We start from the raw sequence: 26232 nt of genomic DNA, 5'->3' as shown, positions 1-26232 counted from the left end.
ATAGTATAATTTGAAAAGCTATTATTTGACAAGTAGATGTTCAAATGGCAAAAAACCCCAAACAACTGAAACATAGTATGCCAGGCTTTTCTTACCAATGTTTAAAAAATTGACCTTTTGCAAGTTACACATTTTTGAAGGCTCTGCATTTCAGACAGCTGTATCATGACAGTGTTTGAATTTAAATGGAACTCATGTGACCCTAAAGCATAATTGAATTCATCCACTCTCAGTGACTTATATACAAAGTGCTTAAAGTTTATCGATGAGTTGCTGATGAATTGTTGAATCTGATAATGTAAGTCAATGGCTGCATTGGCTTTTTATCTATTTATCTTACAGCTGGAATGGGGCATCCATCTTTTGGGTTCTTTATAAGCAAGTAGATGGGCTAACCTTAGCAATCTTAGAGCACAACCTCAGAAATATTTGAAAAAATGAACTTGAAATATGTGACAAGAATTTTTTTTTTAAGACTTCCAAGCACTTTAAGATATTTTCATTTTCAAGAAATATAATTTTTTTTCCTTTGTAATTTTTGCTTAGCCTAAATGACTCTACATTTGAAATAGAAATGGTTGAGCGAGAATGCAAAACATGGGCATGCTGTTGGTTTATTTTTCCTGTTTAAATTTTTTCTTCTGAAGGAAAGTGTTGCATCCAGAAACTCTCCTCTTTTCTTGAACAATTTTTTAAACATCAAAAGTTGGATAAAGGCCTTATCCATTTTTCTGTGTATGAAAAAATATATTTTAAAAACTTTCAGTTTGGATGACTTGACAGAACAAATGAAATATATGAATGAGGAGAAGGATGTTTGGCACGGTAAGAAAAGAATACTTGTAAAGGAGCATATTTTTTGAAATTGCATGATCTTAGTTCATTATCATATTCCTAATAGTGATATTTATGGTTGGATTTTAACATACATTTTGGCATATGTGCACAAGTACACAGATTGTCCTAAAGTTGTGTTTGTTTTTCATACGCATCCTGCTTTTTGAAAATTTATGCATCTATCTACTTCTGGGAAGACTTTTTAATATTTTCACTACAGGTTTGTGGATGATTTGCTGGTCAGAGGTATGTTTCAGCCTAACAGAGAAGGATAGGCTCATTGCACCACCCAGGTAGATCTCAGTCCAACCTCCTGCTCACAGCAGGCTCAGTTATGAGCTCCCACCAACTCACTCACGCTTTGTCTCATCAGGTCTTGAAAACTTCCAAGGATAGAGACTGTACAACCTCTTCAGGGTGACTTCCCCCCCTTGTCATCATGGGGAAGGAGGTTTTCTTTATATTCAGTCTAAAGGTCTTCTCTTTCAACTTTGTATCTCATCCTTTTGTTGCGTACCACTGGGAACAGCCCATCTCTGTCATCTTGCTGACCCTCTGATGGGTGGTGGAGTGCTGCTGTTAGAGGGCTCCTGAAGCTGCCCATGCTCCAAGCTGGAAATGTCCTAGTCCCTCAGCTTCTCCTCACAGAACCAACCAGCTCCAAAAATCTTGGTGTCCCCTGCTGAACTTGTTTCAATTTATCACCATCTTTCCCATATTGGGGATGTATGCCCCAAACTGGATACAGCATTTAGATGTGGCTCAAACCAAGCAGAGGGATACAGTTGTATCCCTCGATCTCCTGGCAGTGCTTCTGTCTATATAGCCTGGTGGCCATCTTGCAAGCCAACCACACTCCCAGTGCATGTGGAACACCCAGTTTCTGTCACTGAGTTACTGATGAAATTGTCCATGTCAACATTTACAATGGGAAACTGTTGCAGGCTCTCTTGCAATCATTTTAAACATATACAGCCCCAACAAGGAGCAGTAGTGTTAATGTGACAGGAACTGCTGAAGGCTTTTTATCAAAGATGAAAGGAAAGCAGTGCCATAAGGCTGTGTAGTAAATGACTTTGAAGCAAAGAGTGGGATTTAGGATTCTGTACAGATTTAAAGTCCTTGATTATATAGTGCTGCAATAAAACTACTTTCTAATGCTTACCTTTGACAACTGTTTGTTTTCAAGATGTTTAAACAATTTTCTGGCCACTTTAAAGGTATTTTTCTTTTCTGATAATTCTGTTCTTATAAGGGTAGCTCATATGTGTCCCTCCTGTGAAGCAGTTAATCTCGGAAATTCTGAACACTTTGGAGGAATTAATTATTAAATATTCATAAAATTCCTACAGTGTAGGTAATCACTGTGTACCTCTTTTTGAAAGTACAGAGGTAAAGCTGTGGAAGAGGTGGGTTCAAAGTCAACTGGTAAGTCAGTGCCAGAGTCAGAGCTGGAGCCTCTGAATACTCATTCCCTGCTCAAAGGCTGCCAGTCCTATGTTGTCCATCAGCATTTTATTCTCAAAGTCTTACACTCAGATTTAGCCGAGTGGTAGAGGTAAATATACAGCCAATTTTCTCCCCTTACCTATAATTCTCCCCCACAAGGCTGACTTGATCTAAGGAGAGAGAAATACAAAACTGAAGTGCTGTGTATAAAACCCCACTGTTCTCTCAGAGTGTTCAAGGACTGGTTAAAGCTCTCAGTTTCAAATACACTTCATTAAGAGAAACAAGTTAAAATAGAAAAGAAACCTCACAGAGGAAGCTGGAACATCTTTACTGCTTAGAAGGAAAACTTTATGGTAGTGAAAGTCAGTAACTTTCAATCATAAATATTAAGTGTCAGCAACAACTGGTTTGCAGGTAACAGATGGGTTTGGCAAGTATGAATCATACTAGTTGACACAGACTCATCTCATCCTACTTTTCGTCTCTATAGCCTGTGGCAGGAGTCATGCAACCAATAGGGTTTGTTGGTAAGTGATATGTTATCTGCTTTCAGTGGTTTTCCCATACCTTTTGGTACATTCATCGGTTACTTAGTTGGCTGAGTAGGCAAATGAAAGTTCAGATGATACCTTACTTCCCTGTCTGGTAAGAAACAAACACTCACAGACCATTTTTGAATAAAAAAGACTCTCTAATTGGATTTTATTGCAAATAAACTGTGAACTGGTTGATTTTTTTTTTTTCTTTTTGTGACAACTGCTGTTCAGCTCAAGGAGAGAATTCAATGCTACATCTTGAATTTTTAACCAGACAGATATGTTTTCTGCTGTGCAATTCCCAGCTTCAATGGATCTGAAATCTTCTGCGGGAACACAATGGAAAATAGTTTAACCTACCTCCTTTCACCAAGTCTCACTCATCTCTGTGAGCTGCCCTCCTGTTCCTGGTACCTATGATTCTGGTTATTTTGCTTTCAACAATCCTTTATTTCCTCACAGAGACCTTACCAGATAAATGGGAATTGGAAATTCATAAATGTTTTTGATTCCTCCCCACCACTGCCTTCCCCCCCAAGTTTTCTTGTGTCCTTGTAGTCATGTTGGCAGGAAATCTCTTCAGATATCTCTCTTCTGCTCCAGCCTCCCATACCTCTCTGGGTGGAAGCCTAGTGATTTCTGCAGCCTGTATTTGCACAATTATATAAATAAATTTTTTAACTCTGCATCATTTATCTTATCGAAATTTTTATTCCTTTGCTGTGCAGCATCTACCTCAAAAGTTAGTGAAGGTCTCTTACTCTTTGCCACTGCTGTGGCCATGAGAAACTAGTAAAGCTAAGAGAATAATTTTCTTATGCTGTGAAATTTGTCATTAATGTTTCAACCTAATGTTATTGGAAAGTACCTCATTTACTGCTTTCTGCATATAGTATTTGCCCTGTTTGACAGAGTAATATTTTCAATTCTGCACCAGTTTCCACTCTCAGTTCACTGAAGCAGTGAGTTCCAAATAGTGTACTTGAACCCACTTCCTTCTCTTGATTTTATTATCTTTCATTGTTTGTTCCTTCCCTTTTTGTTTTACATGACTGAGAAAGAGTTGTGTTTTCCCTATATAAATCATAATCTAAAATATTTATGTTGAATCCTTTATCAGTTATGCCACACTACAAAGCATTGTTTGTATTAAAATCCATCTTCCTACAAGAGCTTTTTTTCCCTGGCAATTCTTGACCATTCTTTTCACTCTTCGCTCTTTAGTCTTCCAGATTCTTTCTATTGTTTGTTGGTGATGGTTTTGTTACATAATATCCCACACAAAACTGCCATTGATCTAAACAAAAGGATTCTTAAATCCATTATATTATTCACTATTCCTTTCCTTCTTGGTCTGAACATTTTGTTCTGTTTTTGACCACAACTGAACATTAAGCAGAAGCTGCCTTTGCACATGCTGTGCACCTCCTCTTTTTAAGTTCATTTACAGCAACAGAGTTATTAAGTAAATCAGTTGGGTACTTTCCTCTTTAACTGTTATTAATGGAAATTTAGCAACTAAGGTGCATATACTTACTTTTGTTTTACTGTGCATCTTGAAATGATACATCGGAGAGAAATCTTTACAGATATTGCCTTTGCTATTTTCCACTTAGAAAAGTGGAAAATTACTCTCTTGGTAAAAAGGAAAACAAAAGATAAAGCAACATAAAATAAGCTTATTGGTATATTCTGAAGGATACAAGAGTGCTTCCCAGCATTGGTGCTAAGTACCATATGCATGCAATGCAAATACCAGTCAATGATGTGCCATATATGGATCATACATGATCCATAGTTAAAAATTAAATTGAGAATAGAAAAGTTAAAAAAAAAAAAAAAGAAGAAAGTGTGCAACTACAATGGAAACTTTCCTTAGATTAAGCTGTTCAAGGGTGATGTCTGTCTTAGTTGGAAGTGTTTGAGTATGTGGCAAATCTCTCCTGCCTACACTGGCATAAGCTCTGAGGTGGATGGACTATGAATGCATTGCACTGGCACATCCTCTTTCCTCAAAAGATTCATCTTTGTAGCAAAACATCCACTTCTGGATGTCCTGAGGTACTTAAAACAGTGCATGTTTAAAACAAAGTTTTCAAGTTACTCCCTGGAGTCTGACATGAGTCATCTGGTTTTTATGTTCCTACGCTTCTGCCAAGACAACTAGAAAGCCCTATAATTATAACAACTGGCATTCGTGGCACCACCAAGGCCCAAATTGATTTTTTTCTGGATGTCCTACAGGTGGCACTGTAATTTCAGTATCATGAATAGTAAAGCATTGAGATCTCTGGATGTCTCCTTTACCCAACTTTGTATCCTGGAATTTTGCTGAGAGACAGATCTGAAGAAATGCAGGAGAATCCCTAGGCAGCAGAATCCCTCCATCCTCCTTTGAGGAAACTAGCCTATAATATTCCAGTGAGTCAAAAAGGAAAAACTCACTTCAAAGCATGCAGTGACCTGCCTTATTTTTAGCAATGCCTATCACTTTGAAGAAGGATGAAATTTAATAGAGTGCCTGCTCTGTCCTTATAGACTAATGTGATATGTAAAATAAGTAAAGAGCTGTGTGGGCAGAGCAATGAAAAGTTATTTAGATGTTTGTGCTAGAGTTAGATATTTATTCCTTCTCAAAGTCCACATACCTGTGGCTGAAGCTGTTGAATACACAAGCCAGAAAAGTACCCAAAACTGCAAGGCCATGACTTTTAATCTTGTTTGGTCCCCAAGCCTAGCAAAAATGTGACTTACAGAAGCATCTGCCTCATATTTTTAATAGGGTTATTAATTTTGGCTTACCACTGCATCAGTTAGTCAAAAAGGAAATGTGGGAACTAAAGATGGTTCATTTGAAGCCATTAGACCCAGGTGCTTGTCTGCAAATCTTGCTGTCATCCGTGCTTGGATGGGGTTTCCTGGGACATACCTTGCAGGTGACCAAGAAAAAACAAGCTGGCAGCACTTAATACCCTGTTGTCCAAAGGACTCCCTGGCCTTGGTGTTACTGGGTTCAGGCAACATGAGTTCCCCCACACCTTGGGGTCCAGGATTGAACTCTGGGGGCTCCCAGGAGACTGTGACTGGAGGGGTGCTCTGAGGAATGTGCTAGCAACAGAGGCTTTACTGAGGCTTGGAGAGTGCTATTTGTTATAGGGTACCTATAGTATTCTTTCTTCTGTCTCCCACAATGCACTGTCAGCCTCTTCTCAGGAACATTTTTTAAACCAATTTTTCATTTGTGAACCAAACATAAAAAAATATTAAAACTAGCTATCTGGGAATACTTCTAATATTTTATTACCATCCTCTACCCCATTTCTATATGGCTTGGTTCTAGCATTAACAGTTCTGGCAGGCATGGCTTTTAGCACCTGCTTTGAAGCCTAACTTGTGGTTTGTGTAGTCATGGTTTGTAAAAGAGGCATCAATTTCCTCTTGGGCAATTTCAGCATTGCAACTGCTTTCTGTAAGTGTTTCCTCTCTGCTTGTCAAGGTATATGGAGCTGACGGAACAAGTGCAGCTGTTCATCAGAATTCCTCGCTGGTAAGGCTGTGGCTTCTTTCTTTTTGCTTGAGTGACGGCTGTTAGTTATTTTTGTCTAGTCAAATCTATTTTCTTTTTCTTTAAAAAAGACAATATAATTTTAGCTGATGAGAAACAAGGCTCACTTGGTATAGTTCACTCTGGCAAGTAATTGCCTGTTTTTAAAGGCCTGTGTAAAAGATCTCACGTTTCCCCCTCTCCTTGCCTTCCACTTTGGCTAAAAAATGCAAATGGATCACTAAAAAATAATGAAATAATTAGAAATAATTAAGTTTGTTTGTTGAGTGAGGACAAAGGACAACATGTATATGAATGATTCTCTTCTGGACAAGTTCAATATAGTTATGTTTTAAGATCCATCAAAGGACATGGTGACGGTCTAGTCATGACTGTTTTGTATAAATCAGATATTTGTGAAGACAAATATTTAATATGGAAATTGAAGCAATTCCTTTATTGATTTTAGGCTTCTAGAAAAAAAAGTGAAAATCTAGTGTCATGTAATGAGAATTTAAGGTGCAATACAGGAATAGACTCTAATGTGCTGTGGGGACAGCACTGAGCAGAATTATTTCTGTTTTCAATGTAAAAAGAATTTTAGAATACATTAATTTTAATGTTTCTCTCATACACACGAAATTGAATGAGTAAACACGTGGTAAAGGTACAATGTGAATGGGCTTACAAATACTGCGAACAAAAGGACAGCTGGAATTAAAATTTCCTGTCCTCTGCACTGAAACAGGAAACCCAGACCCCTGGCTTTTTAGCTTTGGATTCAAGTTTTCCTCAACAAAATGTACCTTTAGGGAAAACAGAGATTAGCAGCTTGTATAATCATTCACTTACCTACTTACTTTCAGCAAGTTCTTTTTGGAGCATAGGATGATATCTTTCTTTACTGAGCTTAGTTGTATGAACTGGATATTTTAGAAGGTTTATTATCTATGCACAGGAACTTCGGTTCAGTTTGGCAAGATTTTCCTGTCTGCCAGTTATACCAAGATTCAATAACTCAAAAAGGGAGAGAGAAACTATTTTGTAACTTCTTACAGAATGGCCTTTCTGTACTCTCCCCTGTGATAAAACAGTCTGGAGGCAAAAACTGCCTCTCTGGGAAGGAGATTCCCACAGTGACAGAGCTGCATGCAATGTGACCAGGTAGAAGTCCTGTGGGATGAGGAGGCTTCAGCAGGGATGCTGAAGCTCTCTGCTTTCAGATGCTGCATTGCCTTGATGCATTTGCCCAGCATGCTGCCTCACTGCTGCCTCTTTTCTATCTCAGGGTGATGGAAAACTCTGTTTCACTTTACAAATGGCAAGAGCCATTAATGCCAGCCTATTAATGTTCATGTCCAATTTTGGTGCAAGTTCTTTGCTACTTGTTCCCATGCATACTGGGAGACGTGATTTCTTGCAGAGCTGCCTGGTAGCTGGAATGCAGCATTTACATCTCACTTCTTTGAGTGTGTTTCCTTGAGTAGGTAGCTGGGGGCTGAGTGCTCAGCATGGCATCCTCTCCACCAGTTCTGTGTAGTCCCTGCAAGGTGACTGCGGAAGGCACTGAGGGAACACAGGTTGAAGGGCTTCCTCATTTTTTAAGATGCTCTGTTTTGTCCTTGTTAATTCTAGATGTTTCCATCTGTCCCCCAAATCCATCACTTACACACTCCCTCATGATCTCCTAAACTAATAGTGACGTAGTTGTGGGTTAGTAAGATGAGGACCAGTTTGGATAAAGATGAAGCAGAAAATGTCCTTCCTGATGCGTCACTTAATGCTGATAAAATCATGCTGCATGTTACACAATCGCTAGACAGGGAGATGGGCACTGAGGTAATGTTGCATGTGAAACTATACCTATTACCCCTTTCTGCATTGCAGTTTCCTTCTCAACTGGAGCAAAGCCACATTTTTTCCCTTAAGAATTTCTCTGAAAAACAGCACATGAAACTAAAGACATAGCTTATCAAAGCGTGTGCACTGTGTTTATGCTTTAGTGGCATATATTTCTAAAAATATTTCCCTTTTGCAGCCTCCTCTACTCTTTAATTGCTCACTTCTCTTTCCTATCATCAAGTTACAGTCTGGCTGTCCTCCAGTGTCTGTTTCTTTTGCTTTTGCTATGGGGCATCTATGGCATAAGTGCTGTGAATAGACTGTGTCTGTCCTCTTCTAACTCTATACCCTGCCTCTGGCTTAGCTGAGTCACACTTTCTGTGTGCATATACTTTCAATTTTCTCCATGTTCTTGTCTCCTTTCTCTCCAAACAGGTCTTGTGGATTACTTCCAAGAGGGAAGAAAAAAAACTAATCAGCATAATAACATAGCTTTGTCTCACCTAATACTTCTTTAACTGCTCCTCCTGTAGATATGGCTTCCTCATCTGGATAGAGCTCATCTTCCTTTGACTTGCCTACCTTGCTTTTCTCCAGAACCTCCTCCAGTTTTTCTCTCTTTCTCAGCTAGCGTGTTTTTATTTCTTCTGCTAAATACAATCAGTGGACAAAACCCTCTCTGGTCTGCCATAAGTTTATTCTGGCACTTACCTTCAATTTTATCTGAAAATCTCCTCTCTAAACCTCACTCTCTATAATTCTGTCTGCCAATGGTTCTCCACCTGTTTTCCAAGAACACTTACAAAACGCCTTTCAGAAGATTGTGATATACCTCAAAATTCTTTTTATGGTCTAATAAATGATACTGTCCTCTGATCCATTTCTCTTCTGCACCTTTTTCCAAGTAATTTTATTCACAAACACCAGCATGGCTTATCCTCCTATGAAGGACAGATCTACTCCTAAACACAGAGGTGTGGGTTTTTTTAACCAAATGTAGAGTTTGGCCTGTCTCTCTGATATGCCATGGCTCAGCCTTTAATTGGATCCAGCCAGCATGATCAACATCAGCCTTTCCTAAGTCATACTTGCTCATTACTGACAATGACATCGCGGTCTGAGCAGTTCTGTGTCATTTGCAAACTATTGTTTAAATTTCGAACAAATTTTCAAATATCTTCACTCTCCATACACAGAAATATACTGTTATCCAAGTTGTCATTATCTCATCATTTACTGAAATCTCCTGTTCTCTGGCATTAACAAAAGAAATTCTACCACCTCATATCAATTTGGAAACTTGCTGCAAGATTAATTTTCTTGCTTTGGTTCTTTGATGAATCTCCCATCTTATTTATTTACACTTCTGAGAAGCATTAAACACACTAAGCCTTAATTCTCATTTTCAGCTCTCTGGGATCCTTCCCTCCCTGACATCCCTCTCTTAGTTTTACAAGCATTTGAATGTATTCTCTTTCATTATTTTTCAAAGCCATTTGCTATGGGACTAATGCAAACCTTGACAATGTCTGTCCTCAAGCATGTTGAAACCCAGTATATGATCCTGATGGTTGTTGTCTCATTGTTATCCTGGAGTCTGTCTGCTTCCTGTCTACATCCTACTGTTGTATCCTGTCTTATATTGGAACCTGCCAGGACCAGTTATCTTTTCTTCCCTGTTACTACAGTACCTGACACAGGGCCCATTGTAATGGAAATAAGCACACTGCAATCCCTGTTGCTAATACTTCAGAAAAGTTTCTTCAGCAATATTCTGAGTGGTAATGCTGTAAATCACTTTGCATATTTCCTTGCCTTGCTACATTCTGTAGCTCTTTGTTATCCTTGTTCCTTGCAAGGTCTCAAGAGAACTCATGCTCTTATTTTGTGGTGCATTTAAGTCTATAAAGTTCTTCCAGGAGCAGCTTCTGGGTACAAGCACCATCAAAATATCGTACCAACTGAGTCATATTAACTGTGCTTATTTTCTCTTAATCTAAAGCAAAAGCAATTGCTAGGTAATTCAGTTCACCTTACAGGTCTTTTGTAGCTAATGTGTTTCAGCTCAGTAATCTGCTTATGTGTTTGAGTTTTCTGTAGCTCCCTAATACAGTTTTTAAATGATTTGTGTGGATCTTGCAAAGTGCAAGGAGAAAGGAGGTGGTGTCAAAGTCAAATTTTCTTAGAAAGCAACAGTGTGAAGATGTTTGTACTTAGTAAGAAGCAGCATTTCCCACATTGGTTGTTTAACATCCCTTTATATAAGAGCAAAATAGGAAATTGGGAGGGAAGGGAAGGAGGCTGGAACGGATATAAATTATCTTTATTTCTTTCTTTATTTGCTAGAATTTAGTGCACTGGAATTGTCGTTGTTAATGTCGAGGATGGCCAATGCAACATAGGATCTTCTTCCAAAGCAGGGACAGGATTACAAGAAGGCTGTAATCACTTTATTGTAACAGGTTGCAAACATTTATACTTTTCACATATCACACATGTCAACTTTCTATTGGTGCCTTTCATGTAAACATATATCAAACCATACACATGTCATCCTGCTATTGGTACACATAGATCAGGCCATCAGGTCATCCACATGTCAACCTGCCATTGGTGCTTTTATGTATACACACACCAGGATTGGTTGCAAAATAGTAAACACAGTTTTTGTCGAGTCATCCTGACTTGTAAAAAGTACAGGAAGTCCATTTCTGTCTTCCATCTTCTTCCTGTCTGAAAGTTGCCCATATTCTTCTGCATGCTGTGTTCTCCTCCTTTCAGGGGTATACTGTAATACGATTTATGTCCACTGCTTCATCAATAAATGCCAGGCTGCTGACAGGCTTACTGTCAACCTCGACATGGAATGGTTCTTTTCAGCTGTGATTTCTGTGTGTTTTCTCTATCTGGAGTCTTGTGGGTTGTGCCCAAGTGTATTACCAGAACACTTAGAGCACTTTTCTTCCTGTTGAGATGAAGATTGAATCTGTATTCTGAATTACTGTGTAGTACATGCCACTGCAGGAGTAAGCAAGATCCTCCAGCAGTTTTCTGTCTTCTGAATGTGTTGTCTGCACTCAGCATAAACTGCATTTCCAGCAAAGATACATTGCGAAGATTAAATCTTAGAAATATGGTGAATCACAGCTATTCAACTGTGGTCTTGGGTTCCTGAAACCACAGAACAGACATCTTGGTCTTGTACTGGTTAATTGCTGAGTCCTTAGGCTTTTTCCAGTTCTTCCACTTTGATGATTTCTGATGAGATACACTTTCAGATGGTGGTTGTGTTCTAGCCTGTTTGTGTCCTGATGGAAGCCTTGGTACAGTTTTAGAGACAGCTACTTAGCATGTTGAGCTATTTTACTCCTCTTTTTGGGCCGTAATATAACTTCATACTACATCACATAATATTATATTTGGGTCCTATATTGCTGCCTGTAGATGTGCAAGGGCACTGGGTGCTCAATTAGAGGCCATACCTTTCCTCTGCTGCTGCTTCCCCTGCTTCCACTTTTAATGATGTGACATGGTAGGAACATATTGGTTGCACATGCAACACATTATGAAATGTGCTGAAAACTTGATTGACAACCAGTTGAACAGCTGCTCAACCTTCTGGCCTGACTTCTAAAACTCTGTGGAGTTTCAGCCTTGGCTACCTTGAATTCAACATTTCAGCATACTTTTATCCTATTACTGCGGTCAGCTCACTTTCTTCTGCTAAGAACTGGGGCTTAAACGCTGGATTGGCAGACATTTAATAAAAAACAACAACACAAGCATATTGAGGGTGAGTATTCTGGTGTGGTTTGGAATAGCATGGATTTTTTTCTTCCTCATTTATCTCAATAAATCACAGATTGATGGTCAAAAGTCTGTCCACTTCATGAGAAGTGGGTTTCTTGTGCCAACCTTCTTATGAAGTTGAGTGAGTTTTATATTATTGCTTAAATGAATTTAAGTTATAAAATTGAAATTTAAGGACTGTAATATGATTTGAAAAATAAATATTTAAAATCAGGACATAATAAACTTTATGTCATACCATGATATTAAACTTTTTGTCAAGCCACATGATATTGTGGCTTCATTTCATTTTATGTTTTTGTCATCCTATGTTGGGCTATAGGTTTCAGCAAAAATAAATATTAATGCAAGGAAGGAATTAATATTGTAAAGAAATAAAACAGGGAGAAGTATTTTTGTCCAAATAAACATTTAGCTGCTAGATAGTTTATCTAATTTATATTTTCATTTTAAAAAATGTCCTTTGATTTTCTTTCATGGTAAGAAAATGAGATTTCAAAACTTCATAGTTTCTAAAAAATTTCATTATATATTCTATTATAAAATCTCTGTGGAAAGCAATTTTTTTTAATGAAAAAATTGGTTTGTCTGAGATTTTCCATGGAAGACAAGTACAAAGTAGAACTAATGATAACCTGAAGATGAGAAATCTGTGGTCATGGTTATGGTGTTAACAACTTAGTGTAATGTATCTCACATTAGGTGACGGGATATAAGGTTGTCATACTGGCATGTTAAAGGCATCTAAGCATGATGCTTATCTTGTTCACATTTAGACTTACCTCAAGTTTTTTATTCATCACTGAAAACAACAATGAGGGTGGGCAGTAATAGCTCTTTCCCAGGAAAGCAAAATGCTTACTGGTATTGAGTGGGACTTCTGTATTCAGATGGTCCCCTTGGACCTCTGTGTTCTCACTGAGATGTTTTTGGTCATGCCTGCATGTCTAAAAGGCACCACCCCCCAGCACGAGGTGGAAATTCAGTTGTGTTCTGCCAGTGATGTGCCTAGGGGAGTTGTATCCAAATTTGTCAATGCTCTTTCAATCTTTCCAATCTTTTCTAAGACATTAATAAGACAGGAGTATTATAACCTTGTTGTGCTTGAGAATTCAAGCAAAAGAGAGGTGCTAATTTATAATATCTGGTCAGAAGGCACGAGAACAACAGAAACAGGATGCATTTTGGCACTTATTTGAGTAAAGCCTGAGAGATCAGCTGGGAAGACAAATACAGCTTTTCTTCCGGTGTCAGAAAAAGTCTTGAAAGTTGTGCCTTCAAGTGAGTTGATTTAAACCAGGACAATTTAAATTACAGGCATTTCAAATCCTTCTGGTAGCCTCAGACTCTTTAACTGGTATAAATTAGAGCTCTGCTGCAATGGGAAATACCATGCGTGGGGTTGATTTTCTCCAAGCATTTACCTCTCATTAATTATTTTTATTGCCATGGGGGTTCTGTTGCCAAATTGCAGATGGCATGAGAGGGAAAACTGAAGTAACAAGTTAAAATAATTTATTTAAAGAGGATCATAAAAGTGAAAGTAACTGCTGAGGCTGCAGTTACTATGAGATATACATTGCTATTAAATAGGTGATAATACTAAACTTAATTTGTATTGATTACAATTTTTTATCACTGAGAAACCTAAACTTTATTTTTACTATTTGCTTTTCTTATATAAAACCGGAAAGATATGCATATAACAATTACTTTAAAAAATGGAGATGCTCTATATTGGAATGCACTTATATAAATATAAAAGGAAATAAACAGCTGGGAATATTTTAGAAGAAAAACAGAAGAGAGGAAGTCTCTCCTCAGAAGTAAAATAAAAGACAGACACAGATTAACTTTGTGTAGAGTGTTGTGACAACCATAATATGGTGGAATTTAAGGGCAAAAGTTTGGTGAAATACAGCCTATGACATAAAAAAATCCAGATCTTCTGGGAAATTCTGGAAATTGTTCCTGTGAAAGAACAAGTTCAGATTTTAGTTCTATGTAAATAGCTTTGCCATATTGATTTCTCCTTTCAGAAAAGGCTCACTGTTTTCGTTCAGATTTAACTACAGTGAGGGCAACACCACAGAAAAAGAAGTACAGAAAAGTGTTCATTTCTATAAGATTCAAGAAACTGGTGTCTGATGTAGTCAGATCTGCGTTTGCAGGAATAAAAAATAGTCATCTCTAATGATTTATTTATTTGTGCAGATGTTCTGGCAAAGGCTATAGGGTTTAAGAAGCAAGAATTATAGTAAATCTTGAACGTCTAGAGGCATTGAAGACTGAAGATAAGTACTGAAGCAATCATTTGCAACCAGTCATTGGGGTTCTTTTAAGTTTTATTGCAGCTCTCAGGGCCAACCAGCTTGTTATGTTGCCCACCTCGGAGAAGACCCCCTTTTCACACTGGTGAGGGGAAATACCTTCTAGCAGGTATTTCTTACTATGCTCTTTTTGCGTGGTGAAGCAGGCTTTCTTCTCTTGCTTATTGCAGACATAAGTCAAAGTAAATATGGCTGGTAGCAATTTAAATTGGGAATTAATCTGTTTAAAAGGAAACCATATCTACTGCTGAAATAGTCTAGAAGCAAGCAAGCCACTGATAATTAAACTGGATTCCAGGGCAACATACTTCTAAGAACAACTTTTCATCATATCATTGAGCTTTCATCCTAGATGTTTTGTTTTTGTTTTTTTTTTTTTTTTTTTTGCCTCTCATGAGTCCATATCTGCTCTAACTCAGACATATGAGAACAGCACTGGGCTCTCAGTCGCCTGTCCAGCTTGGTGGCCTGCCTGACCTGGTCCTTGGAGAAATTCTATATTGTATAAGATCACTTGGACCTGGATGTTGAATTAAAGAATGGGAGCTGGCTAAATTTCTCTGGAGAAGCTATGATGTCAGCAGTCTAGTTTTCTCCATTCTCTTGTTCCTGGGGAAATACCTTTCAGCCCTAGGCAAAAGAAGACCACATGCAAATCTGTATGGCTGACCAGACTGCATTGTAGTGCAGAAGCAGTTCTGCCCTCCTCTGGTGAAACGTGCCAGGGCAGTTTGTCATTGCTATATCTCTCCCCACTGAGATTGCTTTCTTGCAGAGGTGATGTTTGAGTGCATGTACTTTGTGTGCTGAGGTGGTTGGGAAGAAGACAAACTCTTCAATGCTCCTGACCTTTTGATAAGGAATCAAACACAACTCTGAAGACTTCAGTTCCTTGAGAACTTTGTGAACGTGGAGGGGAAGTCTTTGATGGAAGAAGCAGCAAATACCCCAGCTATTTCTTTCCCATTTCATCCTCATAATCATCAACACAATGATTTTCCTTTATTTTTTAAAACTTGTTTTCTTGGCACTTTCCTGGAAGTGTGAATGCTGGCCTTTTGTACAGTGCTGTTGGTAAAATGAACTGTGCCCAAGTGGGAAAAAGAAGATTCTACTGTAAGTTTCAGAGAGTGCAAACAGTAGCAATTTTTGCTGGCCTTTTGGTCTCAAATGCAGAAGTCAAAAGCATGCTCCTGTTATACTGATATATTACAGTGCAGTTGTGTCAGTTGTAATGGGACTGGATTTCCTTGTTACATCACTCAACAGGGTGGCAGCTCAGGAAATATTGCTCAGGTAACCGGGCTTTTTGGACAGAGGAGAAACCACCATCCACAGTGCCCTGGAGAACACCTGTAAATGCAGGAAGAGCTAAAGCTTCTGCTCTAGCCTTAGCTTTGCTGCCTGAAATCAAATTATCCCCACTCAGAAGATGCCTTTGACAATGTGTGGGTGGGGACTGATCCCCTCCTGGGGCAGCCTGGTAGTGCTGTGAGGCTGCAGGGAGGCCATTCCCCACCTCGAGGAGTCCTACCTCCCAGGAGGGTTTTCATCGCAATGACTACTGGATGGGAAAAAGTAAAAATTCTCCAAAAGGAAAATAGCATTGTGTTCTGCTGGGCAAAGGACCCTAAATTCAGTGTATTCTTGAAATGGCCAGGGCACAGCTGAAATCTGGGGTGTGCCAGACAGCCTACCTGTGTCAGTTCTATCTGGCAGAAATTTTTTTAATTAGTCTTATTTTAGGAAATCTGATTCATTTTGATAACAATACCTTTTCTCTTTCTTTTTTTCTTCTGAACCTTGTCCTCCAAACTCACAATTTTTTCAATTTTTAACTTCTATTGGATTCATAAACCTTCAGCAATGCCATGACAGCAAACATTTGTCAGAACTGCCTTCCAATGAGTATGGCCCAGGTGCCTGTCACTGCGAAAATCCATGTTTGCAAGTAGTGCAGCAGTTCTGTACCTTTGTGCTGCGGCTAAATGTGCCCTTGTTCTTTCTTTACATGGTGGGTATTGCAGTGTTCCCTCAAAACTGTCTTTGCTGAAAAACTGTTCTGAAAAAACAGAGAAGGGAATGACGGTCCTTCTCCCCTCATCTGTATCTTTTTGCAAGGGATTTGCCTTGAGAAACCCCTTAGATGGTTGTCTCAGGAGGGGCTATAGGCTTTGTGCTTTTTTTTCCTGCCTCCCTTCCGTGTTTCATCTTCTGAGGCAGCAGAAATCTGTACATTTTTTGGAAGAGAGCAGAACACCAGGGAAGTGCTTCTCTAGTCCTGAAGTGTTTACTTACACCTTAGCTGCACGAACTCTTGATCCATTTCTGCAGCCAACTTAACTTTACCTGCTTTTATTGCGTACCACACACACACACACACACACACACACACAAAGACAACTAGAAGACAGGAAGAATTGCAGTGTTGCACTCAGTGTTTCTGCAAACTCTTCCTTGGCCTTCAAACATAGCAGTAGGAAACAGTTCAACACTTCAAGGAGTTTGGGGCAGACACCCTTCGTTAAGCATGTCATTTTGATTTCTCATCTTGATCTGTGAGGCCACTGAGGCAGCTGGAGCACATATCTTCTGTTGAACCTCTTCATTCTCTCCAGCCCCTCTCCTCCAGAAGGCAGTGAGGTTTGACTTCTGCAGCTGCTTGTTCAGAGGTGTGAGCATGTGTAACCTGCTGCTCTTGTGCTTCCCAGCTGGACTGACAGGATCTGGCTCTGATCCAAGCATGGTGATGTCTCCAGACCCTTTCTGTCTCCAGTACAGGAGCAGTGATTTTTGTTCCAGTTTTTCCTGGCCTTCTCCCAAACAGAGTCAGAAGTTATCTTTTTGAATTTCTTGCAGTTGAGGAAATGCATTTGAAAATAAGGTTATAACCAATGGTATTCTAAAATATAATGGCATTAGATATGAAAAATGCAGTTTCTTGCTGTTAAGCCTGTGAAAAGAACCCTTTTGTCTTTTCCAAGTGTAACATTTGTTCAACAAGCTTGAATTTATCTTTGTGGCCAAAGCTGAAGGTATACTTTCACAATTATGTCTTATGACTAATTTTTAATGGACTTGCTCTTTCTGATGCTAATGGTGAATCTGTAGTTTCATCAGCAATTTGGAAACACAGAGTCATGTGGACCAGGGTGGATGAGCTACATTATCCGGGATGGGATGGTCCAGAACTTTTGTGAAAAGTGCCTTAACATCTGTTTGTCACTGCCCTGAGGCAAAGCACAAACTTAATATCCATCTTCCCTGGTGAGCCAATAAGAGAGAGAAAATCTGCAGATTAGAAACTCCTGGTACAAGTTAGATAGTTGATTTAGACAGTTGATTAACCGGTTAAGTAATTGACTAGATCTGACTAATTAGTGGTTAAAGGTAAGGTTCTGTCAGATTAAATTGATCTCTAGTAAGCCAAAGGACAATTATGAGCTTGCAATCACTCTGATTATTTTTCCCCTGCATTGTAGGGGGTTAGAGGTAATGCGATAATTTAGGACTATTATGTAAGGCTGTCTCCTTGCCACAGGACAGTGCTTCAAGCGCTGCTATAAATTGGGGTAATGCAATTCCTAATGTCTGGTGAGATATGTGATTAAGTAATAATTGATTTTTTTTGGGAAACTTCTGTAATGCTGTCATTAGTTTCATATTGCCTGTCAATTCATTGCCCATTGAAGTGCAGATTGTTGCAGGCAGCCAAATAAACAGAAAACAAACATAGAGGTTAAAGCTGGTGACCGGTGTGAGAAATGTAAACAGAAGGTTTAAAGCTCTTTTTCCAGGTTATCTACAGCCCTGGCTTGGTGCTTGGTAAAGCAGAAATTTTCTTTTTGAGTAGTCTGTGTCAATGCCATCAGAATAGAAGCTTAGCTACACACAATTAAGGTGCTTCAGCAACACAAATAGTTTGAGTCAGGTTGCATGTCTCAAATATTTTGATCAGAAGCACGAAGGTGTATGTCCACTCTGGATGTCATCTGTTGGATGCCTGGAAGGTATGTCTGGCAGGCTTATACCACTATCATTGCATATTGATGTACTCACTGTAGCTTGTAATTGGTAAGAGACAGCATCAGGCCTTGTGGATTTTGACTTCCCCAAGAGGAATTTTATTAATGAAGTACGATAGATTTTTGCAACTAGAATCATTGGAACCTCACTGTTTTCTTTTTTTATCTCTTTCCTTTTTTCCACCCTTTCAAATTACCTTTGATCTTTACAGAGATATTTCTACATATTTCTGAAGAGATGATGAAGTCAATTTGACTATCTATGATTGCAAGATATTTCTGGTAAGACACTTGCTGTGTTTCCACGTTTGTTGCGTCAGCCATTACTCATGTACCTACTTGTTTACTAGTCTTCTTGGAAGAGCAGGAGAGAAGTGAGACTAATAAAGCTATGCATACTGATAATTTATTCGGTTGTTAAATCAAAACAAAAAAGCACTCAAAAACTTGATTTAGAAATCTTTTAGCTGAAACCACATTAGACATAATGTATTCAATTTAGATGGAAATTAAATGAGTTATATTTGGCACCTGTAAGAAAAGCCAAAGGAATGTAGGTATGGTTTACAAACTGATAATGTAAATCCATTCCCTTTGCTTTTATCCAGTACATCCATTGTGTTTTGTCTTCCAGAAAGTGAGAAATTCAAGTCTAGTTTATTGTTTATGAAGTCCTTTGAAGTGGGAGAGGTTTTACTGTGCCTTGCTTTATTTTCTCTCTTTGGTTTGTTCCACTTCTCAGTTTTAACAAATTGAACATTCATTACAGCAGACTGCAATCCTGTTGCATGTTTTCCATGTGGGTGCCTTAATCTATAGGCTGGACGGTTTCCTTTCCTTCTGTTCCTAGAGTTTATCTTGCTGCAAATGGAGGGGTTTAGAAGACAGCTAGAATCTCACACTCACCTTTGGGGGTAATACCCCACTTCAATTTCAGTGTCCACCTGAGTCAAGACAAGGATACACACGTGTGTCTCCAGTCTGTAATACAGCACTATGAGTTCTGTGAAATGTGGTGATCTGGCCCAAGTCTTCTCCTGCTGCAGCTACTCCAGTTAGGAATCAGGACACCCCCCTGATGGTATGAACTCAAGTGTTGTTGCTTACCAACCTCTCACTGGCTTGCAAACCTCTTGAGCTCAGGTGTAGCTTTTGTGGGGTGGGAAACCTTTCTGTTGGCAAAACTGCCAACCCTGAGTATGCTTCTGGGCTGACACAATGTGACCACCTACTGCTGTGCAGAGGGAAAGTGAGAGGCACTGCTCATCAGGGGATGCCAACTGCAGCCTGTGTGAGGAGATTATTGGGTGTGGGGAATTATGGTTCATAGAGACAGCCCCTACAGATTCATGATGAACCATCCAGTAAGGCGGGTATCAACTAGCTCTATTTGAGTGGCCACATTTATCCAGCTCCTTCTCCAAATTTACCTGACTGTTTAGAAAGGATATATAGTTTTTCCACTGTGCACCTGCATAAAATTGAAAGGGATGACTTGTTTTATTGTAGTGTGGAGATAAACAGGTTATGCCCTTCTGAAATGTTAGTTTTGCAACAGTTGAGTACAGTTGAGTGAATATAAAAATCCTAAGGCCATTACACAGTGTAACTGGTCTCACTCAGGTTGGGTTTACTTAGGAGAAATAAATTCAGATTAAATGTTTGAGAGTTATTTCTGTAGTGAACATGTAATTTTTTAAATGTCTTTCATTATACAGGGAATAATAAATTATACTCAACTATAATGAGACAGAAGTCAGTGCTTCCTTTGAAAACTGGATTCTGGCTCAAAGACTGCTTATCCAATTTCTGGAAACTAAACAAAAGTTTGAGTTAAAGTCACTGAGAAGAGATTGCTGAAATCCATTTCAGGTCCTTTGGCACAAAGCACACAGGCGGAAATGTTTCCTTGCCAGTTAACTAGCTCTTCTCCTCTTGCTCCTGGTACTGTGTCTGGTTCAAAGCTGTGCAATTGCTCCCCAAACCCAAGGCACACATGAAATGAAGAAACAACAGGGAAAAGGCCACATGTCTCAATAATTACAATAATATGATCTGTTATTCCCTTGCTTTCTGGCTCTGTGTTTGAGGCTCAGTGTTAATGTGCTTGTATAATGAAAGGTGTTTCCTCTGCTTGTTTATACTAGGTATGATTTCTAAACATCCTTGAAATTATTGGCCATAACATCTCTCCTCATAATGATATTACTTCAACTTGAGCCACTTATGGAAAGTACTTCTTTCTATTTTTGAACAGAAATGACAGAGAGCCAGAAAAATATGTATTTGTTTGCCGTTCTATTTTTGGTTTGAAATTGCTGGAAGCCAGTAGGTGGATTTTTATTTTATGTAGGAAGATTTTATTTTCAAACTAAAACAAATATTATGTATGAGGAGTGGCACATAAATAATCGGTTCTAGTAAAAGGAAAAAGGTCTTGTTAGAAATTCTTCTGAAGTGTGGCTCTATTTCTGGAAATCCTTTCTTGCTTGCTTCAGCAGAGTCTTGTATCCTCTTCCATTTCCCTCAATGATTCTTTCACATGCAGAGGGGTGAGTTTTATAGGAACTTTGCTGGTACCAAAACACTGGTATGTTTTCCTTCGTCTTGTACACTGCACCAATTCATCATCTGTCCATTCTACCAACCAAAGGAGTAGGGAGTTGACTAGTGCTTGCGTTAACAAAATTAAATCACCTGATCTGTCACTTAAATGGATAACCACTAACTTGGTATGTCTTTGGAAAATAAACTCTAGTGTCTACTCTTGGACTACACAGATTTTGGTCTACAGGAAGGAAAACTACAATCCATTATGAGGTCTCATCCCACTCAGGAGAACCAGAAGGTTTCCTAATTTGCATTCCCAGAAAACACTGGGGAATAACTCAATCAAAACAGCAATCAAAATCCTATAGATTTCTTTAAGATTAAAAACCAAAATGAAAAAAAAAAATTCATCCCCAATATTATTTATTCTCTCCGTATTTAACCTAAAAAACCCAACCCCACCCAACTCCACAAACCATTGCAACCAAGCAAAAAGCAACCCCCCAGCCACACCCATGAGTTTTATTCTGTTTATTTCATAGAAGAGATTGGATAGTTTTGAGTTAGTGTTACTTACCATTTGTTGACTTCTAAATCTGCAAAATCAGTTCACATAACATAGCATTATCTTTGGAAAAGTGGGTTTTTTTGGGTTGGAGGATAGAGTTGGCAAGATTTATGTTATATGAAAATGTAACACAAAGCTGAAGTACACAAAACTTTCTCTTTTTACAGCTTTTCCACTAAGCTTTGAAGCCATTCATGGAAGCTGATGGCAATGTTCTCGTAAGTATAATTTTTAGTTATGTCAGTTATTGATCAGCTGAAGAGGTCATATCTTGGGATTGTATCCTTGTAATCATAGAGGACTATGTGAACAGCATCAGTATCCAAACAAGATCTTGCTTATAGGCCAGGCCAAGTGGTGAGGTTCCCCCGGTTCTGTTCTAAGGATGAAATTAAATCTACTGCATGCGCCTGATGCCAGGGGTGCCCTCACTTCCAAGTCCTACCCTTCAATAGATGAGAAAACAGTAACATAAGATGCGAGCTTAGCAAAGGATTTTCTTAGCCACACATCTCTCTAGCCCCTAGGAAGCTCAAGAAAAGTATAGCTCTGTAGAATATAACTGTAGATCCTAGCTGCCTTTGGTGCCTTCTCAGATTCATGCACTGTGAGTTGAACTTCATGTGACATGAATCCTGGTGTTCACTGTTAGCCCAATGCCCCTACTTTTCCTTGTAGAAGCAACTTTTTTTGTTTCCTCTGAAACAGCTGCATATACTTATTTCACCCCATTTTTTTCTCCTGGGGACTTTGCATGTTGCAAGCCCTTCAGTCTCCAGGCAGATGCATCCCTTGGCGTGATCCTTGGCTGTTCCTGGCAGCTACCCCAGATTCAAGACACCTACAGCCTTTGACACAGCTCCCCATGACTAGGAAGGGTCAATTACCCTTTAAGTGGTGGTGGGGAGGAACCTACCCTGAGTGCAGCCAACAGACCCACCAGTCTGTGCAGCAGGGCATGAAGAAGGAGCGAAATAAGGGGGGCTCAATTGAAACTGTGCTGCATTCAGGTATGGTGGTAACAGGGCAGCTTCCCCCAGTAGATGTAGGAACAGCTGTTCCTCCTGGGGCAGAGGCTTCCACACAGACTGTTTTTTTTGAGGGGGTTTGCAGCCCTCCAAGTCCCAGATTGTGGGAGGTGTCAGGACCTCTCCTTGAGGCCCAGAGAGATGGCCCTCTGTCTTGTGGGAGCCGTGCCATCTTGGAGGAGCTGTGCTGCCAAGTGAAGGAGACAAAGGAGGAAGTGTGCAGACTGTGCACCATCACAGTAAATGAAATGGAGAGAGACAGGGTCTTCTCTGAGACAAAATATCTTGACGACCATCAGTCCCCACCTGCAACTGAGAAGTAGGTACTATCTACCCCCACTGTCAATGTAAGCAAAACTTCTGCAGAAGGGGAAGGATGGAAGTTGATTATTTCTTGTATCAAGACAAAGGCTCCTACCCCTCCTAAGAACTTGCAGCTGCAAAATATGTTGACTGCCCTCATAATTGAAGTGAAGCCAGATGTGCCTACCAGCAAAGGACCTAGTTTACCTAACTGTAAACCATGCAAGGCTACCAAGAAGAAGTGGTGAGACACTGCAATGGGGGAGTCCCTGCTGTGAGAGACAGAGGCATCCCTCTGTAGGCCCTGACCAACCATCTAGAGAGGTTTGCTGCCTGGTGGGGGCCAGGATCCAGGATCTTGTGGAGAGACTGACAAAGCCCATCCAGCCCTCTGACTTCTATCCCATATTGTTATTCCATTTGAGCACAAATGATACTGCGAGCGGAAACCAGTACATGCTGGGGGCCATAATGCTGAAAAGTAGCTTTGCAGAAAAGGACCAGGGAGTCTTGGTGAACATCATGTTGAATATGAGCCAGAAACATACCCATGCCGGAATAAAGGCAAATGGTATCTTCGGCTGCATTAGACAAAGTATTGCCAGCAGGTGAAGGGAGGTGATAATTTATTTTGTGCTGGTGAGGCTGCCCCTGGAATGCTGTGTCCATTTCTGGACTTCTCAGTACAAGAGAGACATGGATGTACTGGTGAGGCCCAATGAAAGGCCCCAAGGACAATTAAGGGACTGTAGCATCTACGATATAAGGGAAGACTGAGTGAGATGGGACTGTTATCTTGGAGAACAGGCTCAGGGGGATCTTATCAGTGTGTAAATACTTGAAGGGAGGGTGCGAAGAAAAGGACATGGTGGTAATGCCAGGTTGACAGTTGGACTCGATGATCTGAAATGTCTTTTCCAACCTTAAGAATTCTATCATTCTTTTCAGTGGTGCCCAGTGACAGGACTAGAAGTGATGGCCACAAACTGAAACACAGGAGGTTTCCTCTGAACATTTCTTTACTGTAAGGATGATTGAGCTCTGTCACAGGTTGCCAAGAGAGACTGTGGAGTCTCCACCTTTGGTGATATACAAAAGCTGTCTGGACGTGGTCCTGGAAAACCAGTTGTAGGTGTGGGGTGAATTTAGATGACCTCCTGAAGTCCATTCAAGCTCAATCATATTGTGATTCTGTGGAAAAATAGGACCTCTAAACTGACAGAAGTCTTTGCTGAAGTTGTCATCTTTTCTCATGCTTTTGCTCAACACTGGAACCTGCCTGGCACAGAAGTGGCTGTGAATAATGTGCAGTTGTACAGGTTCCTTTGTAATTGGCTCACGGGTGTATTTGCCAAGTGGAGGAGTAATGGATAGCAAGCTTGAAGTCTGTCTTGTTCTGCAGGATCACTACCCCATCCTGTTCAGCCCTCAGTAAACCCAAACCTACCAAAAAAGATTAAAACCTGTTCTCTACTGCCAGTCTTGCACAAAAATGTATGTTTTTCAATTATTCAAGAGCTTTCTGAGAATTATTGCTCTTAGATTTCCCCTGGTAACTAGAAAAGATAGAAATAGATCTGTTGTTCTTGGTTTGTTTTCAGTTGAACCTGTGATAATGAAATAAATAATTTCCCATTTTGAGCTTTATAGAAAAACATTCACCATTGTCAGAAGCAAAAACATTAGTTTCAGATTGTTCCAGTGACTATGTCTGCCACTTGCAGTACATTCATATCTAAAACAGCTGTTATGCCCCTGGTACCACTGGTTTTATTGGTAGTAACTCTGCTGTAAACAGTTTTCTCTCTGTTCTGCACTGGTAAGAATGTCTATAAGAGTGAAACTTAAAAGTATCTCTTAATCAATATTCAACCCGGGTTCACTGAAACAAAAGATTTTTAACTTTTATAAACCAGTTTTCAGAGGAGGAAAACTTTAATTTACTTCTTGAGGAAAGGTTTGCCACTGGAGACTTGCTAATGTGTTGTATTCTTGTGAAAAATTAAATCCAAACTCTGCTGGTGAGGCATTTTATGAATTTTGGGGTAGATTCATTTAAATGCAGGTTTCCTATTGGTTTGAGATGAAAATAGTTAAACAGTTAAAACTGTTTGTTTATTTCATAAAATATCTATCTGATTCCAAACACTGTGCTTTGGAGAAAGAGGTTGTTTTTATTTGTTTATAAATCAACAATATTTGGGAAGGCAATTTTGTGAATCGTGCCAGACTTTATTACTGCAGTTGGGGATAAAAGCTTTCTCTTGTGCAGAGCAAAACAGCTATTTTTTATAGGATGAAGCTGGGCTTCTGAACAACACTAAGACACATTTTAAAGTTGCCAAATTCCAGGTTTAGTATTAATTTGTTGAATATTTACTTCAGTTTTCAGGAATATTGGGAAAGACAACTAGAAATGTATCTTGATTCAAAAATTTTCATTCAACAGTGATTTTGTTACAGATTTATTACTAATTTTATTAAGGCAAACTAAATACAGTGCTGGCTGAAGAAAATTCCCTTTCTTCCACCATTAATTTCCCAAATCTTCCCAGAAAATATGAAGAAAAGTGGGTTCATCACCCCTATCCACTTGCGGCAGGATACCATCACTGCCACTGAATAATAAATGCAAATTTGTAAATTCTTTTACCTAGCTCAAGTTCTTACTAGGTAATCAGTTTTTTCCTCAGTCTGATATAAATGGGGCTCTAACAGATGATTTACATAATATGGGTATTTAACTCTTTCTTGACAGGTGACCTATAGATCATGTTATTTTGCTTTAGATCATCAACAAGGTTAGTGGAAAGATTGCTTTTTCCTCACTTGTGTAGAGAGAGCCACATCCTGTCTCAGGTCTTGTACAACTTTATGTTGGTTAAAGATGAAATGACCTCACTACAGTATCATGGCAAAGATGTGATGTTGCCTTTACTACTTAGTTTTTGTGCAAGCAGAGTTGATTTATATTTAATTTTCTTAATATCATTTTGGGTTTCTCTAAAGGAAAGTAATTAGTTTGTGTGACCCACTGATTCCCTGAGGCCATATATTATTTCTGTGTGTCTCCTCACCAGGGTATTACTTTCTTTGGAATGACACAAAGGGTGGCCTGCACAGGATGGGGAAATAACAGAGACTCTTACAGAACTGATGTGTTTTCTTATTTCTTTTCTTTGTGTGTTGTCATGGAGAATAGTCTGAGAGAGAAAAAGGCAGTGGTAGAATTAAAAAAAAAAAAAGAAAAAAAGGAAAAAAGAATATGCAATGATTAAGCAGGAGTCTGGGATTATTCATTCCTGGTAAAGATTCCCACAAGCATGTTGTTCAGGTTGTCTCAAATAGGCACCAAATAAACACACCACAGCAATACGCATTCTGCACTGTGTGATACATGCTGCAAA

At 39.3% G+C, this 26232-nt stretch overlaps 1 protein-coding gene across 2 annotated transcripts in view; it reads left to right on the top strand.

Moving 5' to 3' along the window:
• The window catches only part of IPCEF1 (interaction protein for cytohesin exchange factors 1), a 75206-nt gene that overhangs the window by 10138 nt on the left and 38836 nt on the right, over positions 1-26232 (top strand). For both annotated transcript variants that reach the window (XM_032682563.1, XM_032682564.1), the window contains exon 2: positions 21662-21712. In XM_032682563.1, coding sequence (XP_032538454.1) covers positions 21689-21712 — 24 coding nt within the window. In that variant the 5' untranslated portion in view covers positions 21662-21688. The remainder of the gene's footprint in view (positions 1-21661; positions 21713-26232) is intronic.

Source organism: Chiroxiphia lanceolata, chromosome 3 (assembly GCF_009829145.1).
Source record: "Chiroxiphia lanceolata isolate bChiLan1 chromosome 3, bChiLan1.pri, whole genome shotgun sequence".
NCBI classification, from domain to species: domain Eukaryota; kingdom Metazoa; phylum Chordata; class Aves; order Passeriformes; family Pipridae; genus Chiroxiphia; species Chiroxiphia lanceolata.
Note: the sequence above shows the minus strand (reverse complement) of the source record. Positions and strands in the feature narration are given on the sequence as shown.